The following is a 19461-nucleotide window of genomic DNA, read 5'->3' on the forward strand; positions in this document are numbered from 1 at the left end:
TATAGTTGATCCACTTTGATTGTTTTTGATTTTATTTATTCTTTCTTCCTACTGCATCATGTGGTACTGAAAAAATTTTGAAAAATGATATCCTGATCAGACATCCATCAGAATTCACAGAATTAAGTACGATGACTAATAAAACCTAATCTGAACTTGACCATATTGTAAGTTTTTTATTGAAAGAATTGATAAGTTAATTAAAATGTCCTGGTCCATCTCATTATTAAGAGAGGGTCCTGCATATAAATATAGCTCGGGTATCATGAGAAGAAGACAATTTTGGGGTCTTCAAATTATCGATTCTTTTCCCTCAACCCATCCCCTTCCATATGCTAATGCAAGCTGAGAATAGCTCGTTTCCTATCGCGGACCAAACCCACCAAAAGTTGTTCGCTTGGCGGCTTACACACACCAAGCATCCATCACCTTAGCATACATCGTATTCCCAACAGTTCAAAAGATTATCCCATCACATCAAATCCATGCTGCTGGCGATCGGATAATAAAATATCCTTCACAAGGGCCCCCATCCATAATGCTCCCCGTCCATCAAAAGTTTTCTAATATGGATTCAAGAATATAAGATGACACAACATCAAATGCAAACCTTCCACGCCTTTGACTCACTGAAAGGATGGGAGACCACCACAGCAATCTCACAGAAGGCCACCAAACAGTGCCGGGAATATGAGAGAGCATGCCAGTGGCCAAGTGAAGGAACTATGATATATAATTATATGGTACAGAGAACATTGGCCAGAGTCATCACAGTATATAAAATGATGGCATGTGAGATGGAATTACATCCACTAGTTCATGGAATATTATCCAACTTAAACACACAAAAACCAAGATAACAAGTGTGACCATTCATACAACATACAAAAGAACACAGAATACTTATTAAATTGGACGGGGATGAGAAGATGGAACTTATACCGCATCCCACTAATATCGCCAATCCCAACAACTTACCATCAATAGAATCATGGAACCTTTGGCGTTCTAACATCCACATGTTTGCATTAATTCCATTCAATTATCAAATCCCTATCACCACCTACATTCTTCTCCGAAAGGCTAATTAAAGGATGAAGAAAAAAAAGAATCCCAGACCGGGCAGAGTCACCAACGAATGGCAACGTTATTAAAAAATAAAAAGGCTACCTTCTAAGAAAATGTGGCTCAAAAGAACTCCAAACAAAACTACCAAGCTCCGTGCACCCCCTCCTCTTTTTTATACAGAAACTACTGCGCTCATTTACTCATAATCATATTAAACATGATCATGTTTCCCATTTATTCATATTCCCTGCAACTTGTCATTGATTTAATAGAACCTTTAACCTTCTATGTTTGGACATGCTTACGCTAGTACTTTATTCAATTATCAATCTAAAACATCATCAACGTTGTCCTCCAAAAGATTAAAAAGAGAGAGGGGACCAAATTTTCTTCTTTTTTTTTTATCACTCGCAACCCCCAAACGCATTAAAAAGGCTACATGCTATGAAGAGATCACCTGTTAAGAGATATGGCACAAACAAGCAGTCAGAAAACCAGCAAGCCCTGAACTCCTAATAACAAGAAACAATCATGCAACCCATTTATCAATATTCCAGAAAATTACCATAAAATCTTCACCAAAACATACCATCAATAAAACCTTAGTTTCCTAACATCCACAGGCTTACAGTAGTCCTACTCAATCACCAGACACCAACCATCAACCGCATTCCCCTCCAAAAGATCAAAAAGAAGCAGAGGAAATTGTGGCACAAAAGAACTCTAATAAAACCAATGAGCTCCTTGACTCGCCATACTTCAATCATGCAAAGAAGCCAAATCCCAAAAGAAATCTAGAAAATTATTCAAACCCAAATGACTAAGTATATGTCGATCTGTACCTCATCATACTCTATAACTAATACATATGCCAGAGTTTTTAGAAACAGTTCCACAGAACGATATTAAAAAGCCATGGAAAAGATAAAGAAGGAAAACATTACAGAGAAAAGAAGAGAGTTTTCTTTTGCTTTCCCTTTGCTCTAAAATTCTCTATTTTTTTCTTGATCACTGGAAGCCCGAACCTGGAGTATAGATGCGGAGATCGGACCAGCCATTAGCCCAGCCACCGGAATCCCCCAAGAAATTCTCCAGCGCCGCCGAGTTCTCATTGCCGTTGCTATCGCTGGAGCTCTGCAGCTGATCCATCCCCCCCTCGATCGAACTGTTCGGACCACCGGAATTCCGCATACCCACGGTGGCGCCGCCCGCCGCGCCGGAGCCGAAGCACTCTGGAAGGTTGCCGAAGCCTCCGCTGGAGGCGAGCAGCGAGCTGAAGCTCCCGGTGATGTCGAGCAGCCGGTCGTCGGGGTCGGTGGCTGGTGGATAGAGGACAGAAAAGGGCTCCGGCTTTGGGAGGTGATCGGAGGGTGGAGGTGGCGGCGTGGAGGTGGAGGGACGTTTGGAGGCGGTGGCGCCACCGGTGGCGGAGGCAGCGGAGCGCTTGGAGTTCTTGCGTGTGCCTCCGCCGACGGGGATGTTGCGGAGGGCTCCGCCCTTGGTCCAGTAGCGGCGGCAGTCCTTGCAGAAGTGGCGGGGCTGGGAGAGGTTGTAGTTGTTGTAGTAGCAGAACTTGGTGTTAGTGGAGTCGCATCGGGGGCACTTGAGGTGCTGCTCCGGCTCCGGTAACGGGGGCTTCGCCCCCCCCTGGACCGCTCCAGCCACCGCCGTCGTGCCCTGCATCGCGTCTACGGGTGAAGCCCCTCGATGTACTCCTTCAGGTAATGCGATCGTAAAAATTGGATCTTTATATCAACTCTTTTTAGTTCAAGATCGGACTTTTTTCTCTACTGTTTTCGGCTGGGAATTTTCAGAGAATCAAGTTTTTTCAGCTTCCAAAACACCAACTTTAATTAGAAAGAAGAACTTTCCTGTATGTTTTCCCTTCAGATACTGAGGAAAAATGAGATCTTTCTTCTTTTTTTTTTTTTTCTAAAAATAAAAAGAGATCTTTTTGCTAGAGACAAATGGACTTTGGATCTTCTAAACGAAAAGCAAGAAATAAAATAAGAGACAGAAAGCTTGGGTTTATTTGGCTTTCGAGATATAGAAGAGTGGGCCTTTCGGAAAGATTGACAGAAACGAGATATTTCCCGCAAGAAAAGTGCCCTCTGAAAGAAAAACCTTCAAAAAAGAAGGGAAAACTTTGCATACCTTCGATCCATCCAATGGAACCTTGAGATGTCTACAGAGGACACAAAAACTAATGGAATACTTTAGATTTCAACTAAGAACTCAGAAGGTATCACATGCATCATCCAAAACCTATATTCCCTACCAAGGCAAAAAGAAAAGCAAAACAAACTCTTCGTTTTCCACACAACACCAAAAGATCAGAGGAGAAGATATACAGATGGATAGCAGGAAGGGAGGCAGGAAGACAAGGAGAAAAGAAGAGCTGAGCGAGCTACCCTTCTTGGTTCCTCTCTTTTCAAAGTCCTCTAAAGTCACCCTACACAAGCTCCATCCCTTTTTTGGCTGTTGGAGTGCAATAGGAATATATAGTCCGGTCACGAGAAATCGTCCACCACCACCACCCTCTGGTAATTTAATGGGTTTTTCCTTTTTGTTCCTATTTTTGTAATTTTCCACTTCCCCTGTGACGTTGCCACACAGTTTGTTTGTTTCTGGTAACGCTGGGGAGGGAGTCGGTTTGTGGGGGCGACGCCGCGGGTTTGTGGTGTCGTGTTGTGTTCGCTCCGCGCTTACCAAGACAAAATCCTAAGAAGATCTCCGTGATGGAGAAACATCGATTGGTGTCGCTCCCATACACCGCATCTTTTTGTTGGGATCATGCTCGATCTTCTGCCGCTGGAGGAGCATCGAACGGACTGTGTTTTCTCACGCGCTTTAGGGAAGTCCGGAATCTGGGACGCGGTTTTTTTTTTGGGGGGGCGTTCGACTAGCCTGTGGTCGCCATGGCGTAATTGCGGTTGGTAACGCCCATCTAAGGTCGTCTGGGGCGAGGAATTTGAATGACAAACAATGTTTAGCAGTTAATCTGCTATATATAACTCCGAGCCATCTTTTTAGAGATTCTTTTGCTTTTTATTTAAATCAGCATTAGATTATGTAATTTAAAGGAGATTTAAATTATCCTGGTTTAGCTAGAACAAAAAAAAGCTGATGCAAACAATCCGATCGGAAAATTAAAAAAAAAAAATCTATTTGCCAGAGTTTGTCTAACAACAAATTTTTCAATACTAAGTTAGACAACTTTTGAAAGCAACAGTAGAGTAGAGATCCAAGAAAGTTAATAGCAAAGAGAGGAAGCTTGGTAGGATATGTTTCGAGGTCCTTCTAGCATTATTGGTTTATAGAGTGAGAATTGGTATTCATTACCAAACAAGATAGAAGTAGATCTTTGATTGATAATAGCCTACATATCATGCACATCATGAATAAAAATATGAATTTTGTTATTTTTTATCTCTGCATTTGAGGTCGGACAGTCAAGATGAAGATGGCCAAGATACTACTGTTGGAGCTCTACCTGAAAATTTGTAAAAAATCCTCACTGGGGTATTCTCCAGTAAAGATCTTTCGACGCTCAAATCAGGAGATGGAGAATGATAAAAAGAAGAGAATAGGAGTGGAGAACTTACTTTGAAAGTCTTTATTTCTTTTTGTTTATAGGGAAGGAGTCGGAATCGTATATGTTCAGAGTCTCAATTGCCTTCCAAATTTTGCGTATAGATTATGTTAAAGAGAATTCTTTTTTTTTGAGAAAAATTCGATCATGAAAGGATCATTATCTATCTAGTCTTTTCCAATTTGATAGAGAAATAGATTCTATTAATAGAGATTTGAAGACCGTAGCTCGATCATGATCAAACTTAATAGTTTGTTCGGAGCCGAGATGAATACTTAGATCATAAACCGATGAACACTTAGATCCGACGATCTAGCTACTATTTTCAGTTTGACATGAATGCCGGGCTATCTTTAACTTGAAAATGTCGTATCGAATCCTTCTTGAGGAGATCGATAGATCGGAGGATAATTCTAATCGAGATCAAGGTGAAGATCCACAACAGATCTTATATTAATTGTTGAACTACATAGGACGAGCTATAATCATCCTATAACATCTTATAAGTACATTATATCATAACCATCTATGTAATGGACTTCTTAGCCAATCTATTTGGGTTAGTATTATGGTTCACTGGGTTCAATAGTCTAGCAGGCTGTCATGGTTGGCAGCTTGGTTGATGTCGAGACCGCCAGCTCGATTGACTCAAATTATTCTTTTATTGACTGCATCTTACTTTAGGCTATAAATATTAACATCAATTAATAATAAACTTCCAAGTAAATTTTGCAAAAAATGATCTAAGAACATAACATTTTTTGTTTTTTGTTTTTTTTTTGCAAAATAGATCTATCTTCTGATGTCTTATTCTTTAATACACATATAAACATCATCCAAATGTTGCATCTACTAATTACTGGACATGAATTTAAATATTGCATTAGTACTAGCTAGATGTTTAATCAGCTTGCTCCCCTTTAGTGTGGCCCACATATCATTATTTGGAAATAGTAAATCCATTAGCAGATTGCAAATCACCATAAAATTAGCTATTCTTCTTTACATGATTTAGTCAAAAGCAGCTTATTTGTAACTAAAAGAGCGAGAACATATCATTATCTTATTTACAATTAATTCTTTTCTATGCACGTAAGTTGTCAATAAGCTTTCAAGTCACTACCTAGGTGGCGTCGTTACTTGCATCTAGACAACTTATTATATATCTAAAGCAATAATGAACATGTATCAGGCTAACCGCGACCGTCCCCGAAACATTAATGATGGTTGTCATTTTAAACCCTGGACGGCAGCTTTCCAAGTTCCTTCGGTCGCACACGGAATGCCCCGTCCCGGACTCCGTCCTCTCTCTGAGAGCACGAAGAAACGTAGCCGGCTCGGCTTTGGAGCCGGGAGCCGATCATCGGCAAAAAGTTTACGTGGTTTATATTTAAGATTAATTAAGGCGAGTCTAATCTCGTCTCATCTAATTGGCTGGACTGTGGAGCCGACCGTACGAGTGGCGCGGCAGAGTTCGCGTGCTGGACAAGGGACCCCGGCCGGCCAGAACTCTGCGTCCAGGGCGATTCGTGGCAGCGATTCTCTGCCGGCCGTCCGTCTCCGGTGCTTCTCGAGGCGCGAAACCGCAACGCTCGCGGGTCCACCGTCAAAGCCCCCAACGTTGTCCCCGTCTCGGAATCACACGTGTCCTAGCTCGCCTGCTCCCTGTACGGCTGCTCTCAGCCATCTTATCTCCACCTTCTAGGAAATCTCGCGCAGCTTGACTTCAACTGGCACGACCTTCAACTCGGACAATAGATTGGGACCGGGAATCCAGACCGTCGAGCAGGCGCGGAAGCCGGCACCGAACGGTGCAAGACTGTCCTGTGAGGGCCATACACGAATTCTGCGCCACATCGGGAAGCCGCGATTCAAACGTAACGGGACTGGTGAGACGGAGTGGGGCCCATTGTCGATTCGGGGACGACGGACGATAAGTCCAATCGTGTCTGGAGACCGGGCCCCACATAAGCGTGGGGTCTCGGGGAATGTTCGGGTCCGTTAGCAATTTTCAAATGTTCTGATAATAAATGGGGATGCGCATCGGACGCTTGTAATGTCGTGACGTCCGTGTGTGGGTTCTTTTCTGGGTGTGCTGACTCTGGTGGAGGTAGGAAAATAATAGAAGATAGATGAGAGAGAAGAGGAAACGGTGCAGAATTCGGGGCGTAGGCGACGCAGGGGATTTGGGGCGGTGAGAGAGATGGCAGGGAGGCGTGGCGCGGATTCGGTCCGGGTGTGAATGAGAATTAGGTGGGATTTCTGGGAGCTGGTCGTGGGCGACGCACTACCCACGAATTTCGCAATGTTGGAAGTCGCTGTCTGGAACGTACCAACTAACGCACCCGTCCCCACCAGCCATGATAGCTAGTGATGTTTAATGGGTCCAAGCCATGGTCCCACGCGAGTGGGGCCTACGCCATGGTTTTGGCAACGACCGTGGAGCTATTTTTTCTACGGCCAAGTATTTCACGTCGATATCCATCTTGCACGTTTTTTGGATATATTTATATTTCCAATAACATATATGCATGTATGTATGTAGGTGTGTGTCAGTGTGTGTGACTCTTCTAATATATAATGTAGAAAATAAAAATTATGATATGAAACATTGAGAAGATTAATATCCTATGTCAATTTTCATAGGAATTGTTTGCTTACATGGACAGTCAACCTTTGCACTTTAAGAACAGAAAGAGGTGGTCGGACTACTTATCCCTTAACTTTAGAATATAGTAAATTATTTTTAATATAAATTCATATCCAATTTTTCAGGGATGATGGTATCATCAATGAACTATTCAAGTTCTCTTTCACTGATCTTAATATTCATGAAATCTACGAGTAGTTTTAATCCACTTAAGTTGATTCAATGTATTATAAGTTGGTTTGGATAATCTATTTAATAAAATGAACAGATTCTACAATTTTTTTTTACATTCTGTCTAAATTGTAATGAGATTTATTAAATAAACCTTTGATTATTATCGTTCCGTCCACTGTAAGGTGCAACACCATCATTTGCCAGACACCCAAGACCTAACCCATTCTCATGTCAACTTATAGTACTAGTTTGGTGATCAATTACGCTATGGCAGTGGTTTCCCACGTTGGAGACTATTTGCTTGAGGCTACATCCTAGTCCTCTTCGGCTGGTGGTGGAAGAGTGAACTTTATCGGCCTCTCGGCTAGTTTTTGGCCAGTTGCTCGCTTCTTTTAGAAAAACTGCATCAATAAATCTGCAAGACAATTGGTGTTCGTGATCCATCAGCCAATGTTTCTCTATATAGAATTCACTCGCTCTATCGCGCCATCTTTGTTCCAGCATTGAGAGTATGAAGCATGGTAGATACCTGTTGCGATCAATTTTTTACTGCATCTGTCATCGGTGAAAAGCACCTACAAAATAAAATTCATACTGATTGAAACTGTATCTGATGGAGATCTTTCGATGCTCAAGTTAGTGAAGAGTGCTAAACAGCAGATAAAAATTTTAAATGACAGAATCTCAGTCCAGAATTATCTTATCAATGCTGTTCATTTATCTCCCTTTTATAAGTGATTCAGATGTAATCATCGAGCATGTGGTCCTACTTTTTATGACACTAAAAGATAATTATCGGACCATAATCTTAGAGTTAATGGACTGTTTATGCCCATTAATGATCATGACATGTAGTTGATAACCGTTTATAACAGTTAGACATGTGGGTTTCGCATATTCCGGCATTATGTGATCGTAGGATAGGTGGTTATACCCACCACTGATCATGTTCTGGCCATTATGCGCTTTCTGTGCTGGTAGTTTCAGATAAGCCGACTATATGTCGGTAATAATAGTATGCCGGTAGTCGTGGAGATCCGAATGAGCATCGATCGGTAACTCTGATACATTGATGGTCATCGATCGGAGATTAACCGAGTTATCGTGGTTGTCCATTGATGGCTGAGAATAGCCGACTGTCGGTCGGTCAACTGATTGTTAGCCAGCATATTATGATTATGAGGCCGATCTAGAGTCAGAATCGGAGGTCGGTTGAATTGTCCCAACAGTTATCCCCCACTTTCAAGTCTAAGGTGACCTGACATGCATATTGTCACATGGTCTATCACATTGGATGAAGGGAGTTGTCACATCACGTACTATCTCGAGCCCCAATTCAGCTACTGGCATTAATAATTTTTGAAATACGAGAGGTCTTCAGCTGTTTTGTTGTTTCGATATCTGCGAGATCATCATTGGGATATCATTTTGGGAAGATAATTCGGTGTCTGAAGAATTTGGATGATTTGAGTAGATCTTGACCACGTGTCTAAACATCATTGGCTCTGAGCTGTTCACACGGATAATGGTGAGGTGGCATGATCTGAGAATAGGTACGTCGAATCATCCGATCAATGGTTGATCTTGATATAGCCACGTGTCGACATCTGAGGAGATCCTGATTTGAACGATTTCATCTGGACCGTTGAGAGGTCCTATATATACAAAGTCATTTTTATCTGGACTTTACTTTTGCATTTATTGCTTTCCTCTGCAATAGAAAGTTCTGTCAGAAGGTTTTGCCCCAGTACTAGGAGTTTTTCGAGTTCTGTTCCTTGTGTCATCTTTGGCTCCAGGTCGAGTTCTCCTTTCCCTCTCTTAGAGTTTTCTTTCTTTTAGGATTTTTCTTCTTCTAAGGTTTTCTTTTTTCTTCTTTAGTTCTCCATTTTCAATAGTAAATAAGAAGGCTTCATCTTCTTGGGATAGTCGATTGGGGAATCCGGTCGACGATTCTCCTTCGGGTTCGAAAATAAAAGTTTCTTCTTTATCTGGATCCAATATTGAGTGGCTCCGAAAATAGTACCATATCCGAAAGTAATATCAACTTTTCGTTCTTGATCCGGACGATCGGGTGAACTCTCTTCCTTCGGGCCAGGTCGCATTTTAGGTCGAGGACCTTTGGATCGGTCTTCGATTTTCGATTCCGAATTTCATCCGAAATTTTCTTGATTATTATGGTCTCTGTCTTACTCAGTTGGCTCCAAACTTCATTCAGCTAATCATTAGTTTTGTCTTATTATATCATCTTATCCCGATTGATCCTCATCCCTCTTTATTTCAGACTTTTTTATCCACACTGATCCTCGTCCATATTGACCGAAATTATGTCTGACGGAGACCCTCTGATGCTTAAGTTAGTGAGAAGTGGTGAATAATAGATAAGAATTTTGAATGGTAGAGTCTTAGCCCAGAAATGCCTTACTAATACTGTTCATTTATCTCCCTTTTATAGGTGATTTAGATGTAACCGTCGAGCACGTGGTCCTGCTTTTTATGACACTAAAAGATAATTATCGGGCCATAATCTTGAAGTTAATGGGCTGTTTATGCCTATTAATGATCGTGACATATGGTTATAACCGTTTATAATGATTAGACACGTGGATTTCACACATTCCGATATTATGTGATCATGAGATGGGTGGTTACACCCGCAACTGATCATGTTCTGACTATTATGCGCTTTCTATGCTGGCAGTTTCAGATAAATCGATTATATGTAGGTAATAATAGTATGTCGGTAGTCGTGGAGATCCGAATGAGCATCGATTGATAACTCTGATATGTCGATGATTATCGATCGGAGATTAATCGAGTTGTCGTGGTTATCCATTGATGGCTGAGAATCGCCGACTGTCGGTCGGTCAACTGATTGTTAGTCGGCATATTGTGTTTATGAGATCGATCTAGAGTTTGAATCGAGGGTCGGTTGAATTGTCCCAACAGTTGCCCCCCACTCCCAAGTCCAAAGTGGCCTGACATGCATATTGTCACGTGATTTATCACGTTGGATGAAAGGAGTTGTCACGTCACGTGCTACTTCGAACCCTGATTCGGCTGCTGGCATTAATAATTTTTGAAATACGAGATGTCTCCAGCTATTTTGTTGTTTCGATATCTGTGAGATTATCATTGGGATGTCATTTCGAAAAGATAATTCGACATCCAGAGAATCTGAACGATTTGAATAGATCTTGGCCACGTGTCCAAACATCATTGGCTCTAAACTGTTCATACGGATAATGATGAGGTGGCATGATCTGAGAATAGGTACGTCAAATCGTTCGATCAATGGTCGGTCTTGATGTAGCCACGTATCGACATCCGAAGAGATCTTGATTTGAATGATTTCATCCAGACCGTTGAGGGGTCTTATATATACAAAGTCGCTTTCATCTAGACTTTACTTTTGTATATGTCGTTTTCCTCCACAACAAAAGGTTCTGCCAGAAGGTTTTGCCCCAATACTAGGAGCTTTCCGAGTTCTGTTCCTTGCATCATCTTTGGCTCCAGATCGAGTTCTCCTTTCCCTCTCTTAGGGTTTTCTTTCTTTTAGGGTTTTTCTTCTTCTACGGTTTCCTTTTTTCTTCTTTAGTTCTCCATTTTCAATGGTAAGTAAGAAGGATTCATCTTTTCGGGATAGTCGGTTGGGAAATCCGACATTCCGTCGGAGGTAGCCCCCGAGCCAGTCCTAGCATTGTCGGCCCCGATAATGCTTCTTCTGACTGAAGCACCGTCTGCTGGAGTTGAGATGGCGAGAGATAAAGAAGTCGCGATAGAATCATCAGTGATTCTATCAGTGGGAGTTCGAGCCGAATCAGCAGTCGTGGTCGAACCCGAACAATCTGCTACTGCGCCAGCCATTCCTCCAGTGGAGCGGTCTCGGATGCAGTCAAGTACTGACTTTTCGATGATCTCAAGTGCGCGACCGTCGACTGGAGATCGGGGGAAGGCACCGACTGCTTCTAGCGACGATGGATCATTTGCAGTTCTTCCCACCTTCTTCGACATCAGAGTTTCTGCTGGTGAGTCGGCTTTGGCCAATCCGATGTTGGCAAGCGACTCATCGAGGCTGCACTTCTCTAGCCAAATAGGGAGAATAAAAGAAATCGGACTGTGTTCGAAATATTTTCGTCTTTTTACCCAATGATGCTTGGGGTAATTTTCTGACACTTCTCTTTTTTTTTTTTGATTCTGACTTATCTTTTCTTTCCAGTTGGCACACGATATGTACGACTTAGAAAGTGGATATCAAAAAATCACTGACCTTCATCGGGCTTGGATGGACAAGGTGGCGGCCATCACCGTCGAAAAGTCTGCTGCCGTCGAATAACTTCAGGCAGCAATTGAATGGGAGAAAATGCTTCAAGAAAAAATCTTCCATATGACGGCCGACCTACAGTCATCCAAAGCTGAGCTTGAATTGGCTCGTCAAAATATTACATCTCTTGAATCTCGGATCAGGAGCAAAAAGCACTCCATCCGTCAGCTCTGGAGAGAGAGGGATAGATATATTGAGGAGTTGGAAGTGGAGTGTGGGAGGCATCGGGCCACCATAAAAAGGCTGGCACTGGTCGATGCTGAGTCAACCTCTGCAAAAGCTGAAGCTGAGTCGGCGAGAGACATCCTGAGTTTGGCTGTCAGGAACTTTAAGAATTCAAAATAATTCAAAGAGGAGATTCTCGAGGATGGATTTGCCTCCTACTGCATCGGATATGAGGACGGTCGAGATGCGATCAAAAAATTATATCTGGACTTGGACTTGAGTAGCATCGTTCCTCCTAGTTCGAAGAAGAGACTGCTGAAAAGGATGCCGCACCGGCTGAAGAAGATGCACCGACTGCACCAAGGACTGCTCCAACTATCGAAGCTATGTTGGAGTAAGATGATAAAGAAAACGATCGGTGATCAGTATAATATTTTTTTTTTGTAATCAGACAAATTTTGTAATAGAAAATTGGTCCAATTTTGTAACCATCTCTTCGATGAATGAAAAGAAAATTTTTTTAAGCACAAACTCTTTTTGATATTTTTCTCTTTGTACTTTTAATGTTGTAGAATCATAGTCGAACAATCGATTATCCATCGTTAAATTGGATGTTCAATAACAACTGTAGTGGAGTTTTTGTTAGTCGAGTGTCGGTCGACATACCTTACCTTTTAGGTATTTGTATAGATGGTGATAAACTGAATATCCTTCGACTAACCATAATCAAATCGATATGTCTAGATATTTGATAGACGGTGGTAAGTCGAATATCTTTCGACTGATCATAGTCAAATCGATATATTTTCGATTTGATCGAGATCGAATCGGCATAATATTTTGCTTAGTTAAAACTAAGTTGGCATAAACAGTCATTCGACTGGAGTCGATTTTTACAGTGAAAAATCAAGATATAGTCGGTATATCAGTTTTTACAGTGAAAAATCGAGATATAGTTGATAAAATTGATCGATTATTTATCGATCTAATGTCATTTTGTAGATGTAGTTGATTAAAATTTTTACAATTCTGAATTTCAATGTTTCATTCTGGACATTGTACATGTGAACAACTTTATTGATAATACATCTTCAAATTATCGACATTCTAAGTCCGAGGAATAATTGTTCCATCAAGAGTTTCTAGCTAATATGCATCCAATCGAAGCGTCTCGGTTATTCTGTTGGATCCTTCCCAATTTGGAGACAACTTTTTCTGATCCAGGGGCTTTGAAACTTCTACCTTTCTTAGGACCAGATCTCCTAGACGGAAGACATTTGGCTTAACTTTTGCATTATAGTACCAGACTATTCTTTACCGATATGCTGTCATTCAAACTTGAGCTTGCCGTCAAACTTTCAGAAGTAAGTCTCAATTGACTCTCCGACATTCTGAATTGCTCGACTCATTACACTGTTTAACTTTTGTTGATGGTAATCCGATCTCAAGTGAAATCATCGCTTCCATTCCATAGGTCAGGTTGAACGACGATTCTTCCATCGATATACGAGGAGTTGTCCGATATGCCCATAAGATTGGATATAGTTTTTCTATCCAGAGGTCTTTAACTTTATTCAGTCTGGTCTTAAGACTATGTAGGATTGTTCGGTTGGTTACCTTCATCTCACCATTAGGATTGTCGAATTATTGACCATTGTCAGTGATGAGGGTGTGTGGCAGACCGAATCTACATATGCTTGACTTCTGAATAAAATCTTTCATCTTACTTTCAGTGATTTGTGCCAGAGGTCAGGGTGGTGACAATCGGATTGGGTCGGGTCATAAATGGATCAGGTCAAAAAATCGTCAATCCAAACCTGACTTGTTTATTAAACGGGTCAAAAATTTAAACATGAATTCGATATATTTATTAAACAGGTAACCCAATCCGATTCATTTAATCTATTTATTAAATAGATCAAATTAGGTTAAATGGGTTAAACAGGTTGGCAGTCCACCGGATAGGTTTGTTTATCCTTCAAGTTTTGAGTGTCTTCTTAAATAAATGGGTTAAACAAGTTAAACAGGTCAGATTAAATGGGTCAGAAACAGGTTAAACAGATTTTAAACAAGTTAAACAGATCTTAAATGGGTTAAACAGGTTAAACAGGTCGGGTTAAATAGGTCAGAAATAGGTTAAACAAGTTAAACAGGTTAAATGGATTATCTGACTCAACTCGACCTGAATATTAAATGGGTTAAACAGATCAGATATCTAAAAATTTAATCCGACTTACTTATTAAACGGATTAAACGAGTTAACCCGTTTATGACCCAAACCCATTTAACCTAAACTTAAACCTGTTTATAGCGGATCGAACACGGTCGGGTTGGCGGGTCGGATCATATTTTGTCAGCCCTAGCCAGAGGTTCAGCTTCCATCCATTTGATGAAGTAATCAATGTCAACCACTATAAACTTTCTATGATCAAATGTTAGAGGAAAAGGACCAAGTATGTCGATTTTCCATTATGTAAAGGATCATGATGCAATAATTGATGTCAGCTGAATGACCGGTTGATGTTGTATATTTGCATACTTCTGATATGATTCACATCTTCGGATGAGTTCTGCTGCATCTTTCTTCATGGTGGGCCAATAATATCCTTGTCGTAAAATTTTATTAGCCAAAGATTTGCTCCCCAAGTGATTTTCATAAATCTCTTTATAAACTTTTCAGAGTGCATAGTCAGCATCTGCTGGTCTCAAACACTTTAGTAAAGAAAGAGAGAACGATCTTTTATAAAGTTGGTCATTCATCAAAATATATTGTGAGGCCATCCATCTAAATCGTTTGGCTTCTGAAGAATCTGTGGTTAGAGTTCTATCAGTCAAGTACTGGATGATCGGATCCATCCAGCTTTGCTCATTATTGACTTGTAGCACTTCTTCCATTTTATCGATGCTTGGTTGTTCAAGGCATTCGATGAATGTTCGACCCAACGAATTGAATGAAATAGTTACAAGTCAAAAAAGTGCGTTAGCTTGAGCATTCTCTATTCTTGAAATGTGAGAGATCTCAAAATATTTTAGAGTCGATATAAGATCTTTCATCTTCTGAAGATACTTCATCATGATGGAGTCTCGGACTTCAAACTCGTCCTTAATCTGCTCGGTAATCAACTGTGAGTCGGTGAAAACCTTCAGACTGTCAATATCAAACTCTTTAGTAATCTTCAAACCGACTAGGAGAGCTTCATATTCGACTTGGTTATTTGAAGCTTTAAAATTAAATTGAAGGACATATTCGGTTACAATCCCTTTGAAATTGGTGAGGATGAGACTAGCTCCGCTACCCTATGCATTGGATGCTCCATCAATATGTAGACCCACATTGATGTCAAGTCAGGCTTGGGAGTTTTGATTTACTTTATTTTATTGTTGGATTCATCCTCAGGATTATTATCAGGTATGGTACATTCGACGATGAAATCGATCAAAACTTGTGCTTTCATCGACGGACACGGGCGATATTGAATATCGAATTCACTGAATTTTATTCTCCACTTTACCATTTGACCTGAAGTATCAGGTCGGTATAAAATCACTTTCAACGATTGATCTGTCAAGACGACAATGGGATGTACTTGAAAGTATGGGCGAAATCCTTGCGATGATATGATTAAGGCATAGATCATCTTCTCCACCTTTGAATATCTTATTTCGGCATTATAAAGTACCTTACTGGTATAGTAAATAGGTCGTTGAATTCGATTTTCATCCTCTTAGATGAGTACCGAACTAACTGCCTCTGTTGAAGTTGCCAAATAGAGATACAAAGTTTCTCCCATCTTCGATTTTGTAAGTAGCAGTGGAGATACTAGATGTCTTTTTACATCTTCAAAGGATCGTCGGTATTCATCTGATCATAAAAAATCTTTTGCTTGTCTCAGGGTCTTGAAGAAGGACAAATATCTTTCTGTCGACCTTGAGATAAATCGACTAAGTACAGTGATCCTTCCGTTGAGTTGTTATATCTCTTTCTTGGAGCTTGGATGCTTCATATTGATGATGATTTTTATTTTTTTGAAATTATTTCAATTCCTCATTGTGACACAAGAAATTTAAAAAAATTTTCAGAAGTTACTTCGAATACATACTTGGTCGGATTCAATTTCATCTGATGTCGTCGAAATATGCCGAAAGCTTCTTCAAAATCTCGAACATGATCAGAAGTTTGGATGCTTTTCATTAGCATATCATCCACATTGACTTTCATATTTCATCCGATTTGTGCCTTGAATAGCTTATTGACTAGCCATTGATAAGTAGCTCCAGCGTTCTTTAAACCTAATGGCATTACTTTGTAACAGTAGATGCCTTTGTCGGTTATGAAGGCTGTGTGCTCTTCATCTTTAGGCGTTATCTGAATCTGATTATATCCTGCAAAGACATCCATAAAGCTTAGGAGTCGTCCCAAAATTGCATCAACTAGTTGATCGATCTTCAATAAGGAGAAACTATCATTCGAATAGATTTCATTTAGATTTGTATAGTCGATGCAGATTCTTCATTTTCTATTGACTTTTCTCACCATCATTATATTGGCGAGCCAATCAGGATAATTAACTTCTCTGATGAAGCCAGCTGTGAGGAGCTTGTCGACTTCTTCGTCGATGACCTTCTGCTTTTCGGAAGCAAAAGGTCTTTTCTTTTGTCTCACCGACTTAACTTTTGGATCAATATTTAGTCGGTGGGTTGTTATCTCTGGAGGAATGCCTTGCATATCAGTAGCCGATCAAGAAAAAATATCGACATTTACTTTTAGTAGATTTATTAGTTGTTGTCGCTTCGGATCAGACAGCTATGATCTAATTTGGACCATCTTCTCAGGATCTTCTTTTTTTAGCGGGATAAAAATTAGTTGTTCGACTGGTTCACCCCTTCCTTCATTTTCTCTTTGATCCAATTTATCGACGGACAAAGAGTCTTCAAATTGATTTATTTTATGTAGAGATAAGGAAGCAACGTCGAGCAAGCTGTTGATCTTCATACATTTCTTTGACTCTATTTTTTGTTGAAAATTGGATCAATAAATGGTATGTTGAAACTACTGCTCTGAGGACATTAAGTCTAGGTCATCCGAGTATGGTATTATAAGTCGAGAAAACTCGAACGATCATGAATGTCAAGAGAACAATACTCTATTGTGGATCTGTTCTGACGGTTAATGAAAGAGTGATTTCTTCTTTCACAGTAACTGTATGTCCAATAAAATCGACTAATGACATCGAGATTCTTCTAAGTCGATCAGTCGGTAGTCATATTCGAAAAAAAGTCGAGTAAAAAAGAACATCAGTTGACTTTCCATTATCAGCTAGAATTTTTTTTACATCATAGTTTGCTATCATCGTCGAGACAACGACAGCATCATCATGGGGAGTTTATATTCTCCAGACATCATCTTCTGAAAAAAAATTATATTACCAAGTCGTCGTTTCTTCTCTGACTCTTCTTCGGAAGTTGCCCCTCAGTCCTTCTATCATCTAAAAATCATATTGATGACTCTCGTCATTGGTCGATTATTGATCATTTCCTCAGCTTGTGGCTGAGGCTGTTGGTCGGTGGGAGGTTGAGTCGGACGATCTCATCGAAACTTCTCGAGGTAGCTTCATCGAAGCAGAGCCTCTATTTTGTCCCTGAGTTGGATGCACTGTTCGATATCATGTCCGTGATCACGATGAAACCGACAGTACTTCTTCCTGTCATGGCTCCTCGATGGTGCTTTCATTGGTGGGGGATGTCGAAGATACTCCTCTCCTTCGATCTCCATCAAGATCTAGCACGAAGAGCAGAAAGAAGAGTATAAGAGTCATACCTGCCATAGTTGTTTGGCTTTGGATTCTGTCGTCGAGGTGAAGCTCGTTTGTTGGTGGTTGGTCGACTTGATTTGATCGGAGCTTTAGTTTTCTTCTGCTTCTTTTTTTGACCTTTTCCTTCTGTTTGGCATCGGTTAGAAGCACCTTCATCTGTGCGGATATACTTGTATGCACGCTCCAAAAGTTCAGCATAGGTTCGGAGAAGAGTTTTGTCCAGAGAATTGATGAATCAGGATTCCCTCAGACCCCTCTTCATGATCGATATGGATAAATTTTCATTGAGGTCCCTGACCTCAAGTGTGACCGTGCTGAAACGAGCCACAAAATCTCTTAATATCTTTGTCTCGCCTTGCTTAATAAAGAAGAGACTATCTGATGTCCGTGGCACCTTTCGACTAGTGCTGAAATGGATCACGAAAGAATGCTCGAGCTGCTCGAAGGAGTTTATGTTCTCCGACTAAAGTCCAAAATATCAAGCTCGAGCAGTTTTCCGAATAGTCATCGGAAAGTCGATGTATAGATGGGTGTCAGTTGCCCCCTATATCATCATGAGGATCTTGTAGCTCTCCAGGTGATCAATTGGATCAGTGGAGTCGTCATATGGCTCCATTTGCAGTATTTTGAACCGAGATGGAATGGACTCATCTATTATGCGGTGAGAGAGAGGTTGGGAGGTGAGAAAGTCATAACACTGAAAGATTTCCGACCTTCCACCTACTGTCGGACAAGTCGACGGTCGATCTCTCTGAACTTACGCTCGTAGTCATTGAGCCGTCGCTATTGAGACAATCTGGAGATAGAGTCCCCCGAAGAATTTGAGAATGGAGAAGCAGAAAGTGTACGCGGCCTTTTCCCCTTTTTGATACTATGTATACGGGAAGAAGAGGGAGAACGCTATGAAGGATGGATGGCACGATGCAAGTGCCGAGAATGCGATTGTTTATCTCAATGAGAGTGCCGACACGGTTGCCGCTCTGAAGATGAGGAGGATGAATACCGTGAAAGATGGCAACTGTGCCTAGATGGCACTAAATGAGCCACCGACTCCTCCATCGGCAGCAGCTGCGGCTGTTGTGCTTGTTGCTGTTAGAGACTGTGGACCACCTCCGTTAATACCTTCATTTGCTGTATTAGGACAGTAATTTGTGCGTCCATAATGACTATAAGACACGAAGAGCTAGGCTCTGTCAATGGAGGTGGGGAAGGAATATCTTCTCGACGGAAAGATTGCCTCGCAAACCCTGTTGAATGTTGAGCTCTGATTTTTGCCATAGTTGCTCGTATTGCTCTCCTACCTGACGCACCAATCTGTTGCGGCCAATCTCCTACTGCGTCTGTCATCGATGAAGAGCACCTGCAAAATAAAGTCCACACTGATCGAAATTGTGTCCGACGAGGATCCTCCGATGCTTAAGTTAGTAGAGAGTGGTAAACAGTAGATAAGAATTTTGAATGGCAGAGTTTCAGTCCAAAATTATCTTACAAATGCTGTTCAGTTACCTCCCTCTTATACGTGATTCAGATGTAACCGTCGAGCACGTGATCCTACTTTTTATGGCACTAAAAGGTAATTATCGAGCCATAATCCTAGAGTTAATGGGCTGTTTATGCCCATTAATGATCGTGACAGGTGGTTGATAGCCATTTATAATGGTTAAACACGTGGGTTTTG

At 40.9% G+C, this 19461-nt stretch overlaps 1 protein-coding gene across 1 annotated transcript; it reads right to left on the reverse strand.

Moving 5' to 3' along the window:
- Positions 1 to 1849: 1849 nt before the first annotated feature.
- On the reverse strand, positions 1850 to 3581 carry LOC105047620 (dof zinc finger protein DOF3.1). The gene has a single exon (XM_010926618.3). It carries the CDS (start codon positions 2749 to 2751, stop codon positions 2077 to 2079), a length of 675 nt encoding a protein of 224 aa, XP_010924920.1. The 5' UTR covers positions 2752 to 3581; the 3' UTR covers positions 1850 to 2076.
- Positions 3582 to 19461: the final 15880 nt, after the last annotated feature.

Source organism: Elaeis guineensis, chromosome 6 (genome assembly GCF_000442705.2).
Source record: "Elaeis guineensis isolate ETL-2024a chromosome 6, EG11, whole genome shotgun sequence".
In the NCBI taxonomy this organism is placed as follows: domain Eukaryota; kingdom Viridiplantae; phylum Streptophyta; class Magnoliopsida; order Arecales; family Arecaceae; genus Elaeis; species Elaeis guineensis.

Excerpts from the sequence above, each read along its gene's own strand:
- LOC105047620 (XM_010926618.3), bottom strand. The coding sequence starts at position 2,751 with ATGCAGGGCACGACGGCGGTGGCTGGAGCGGTCCAGGGGGGGGCGAAG.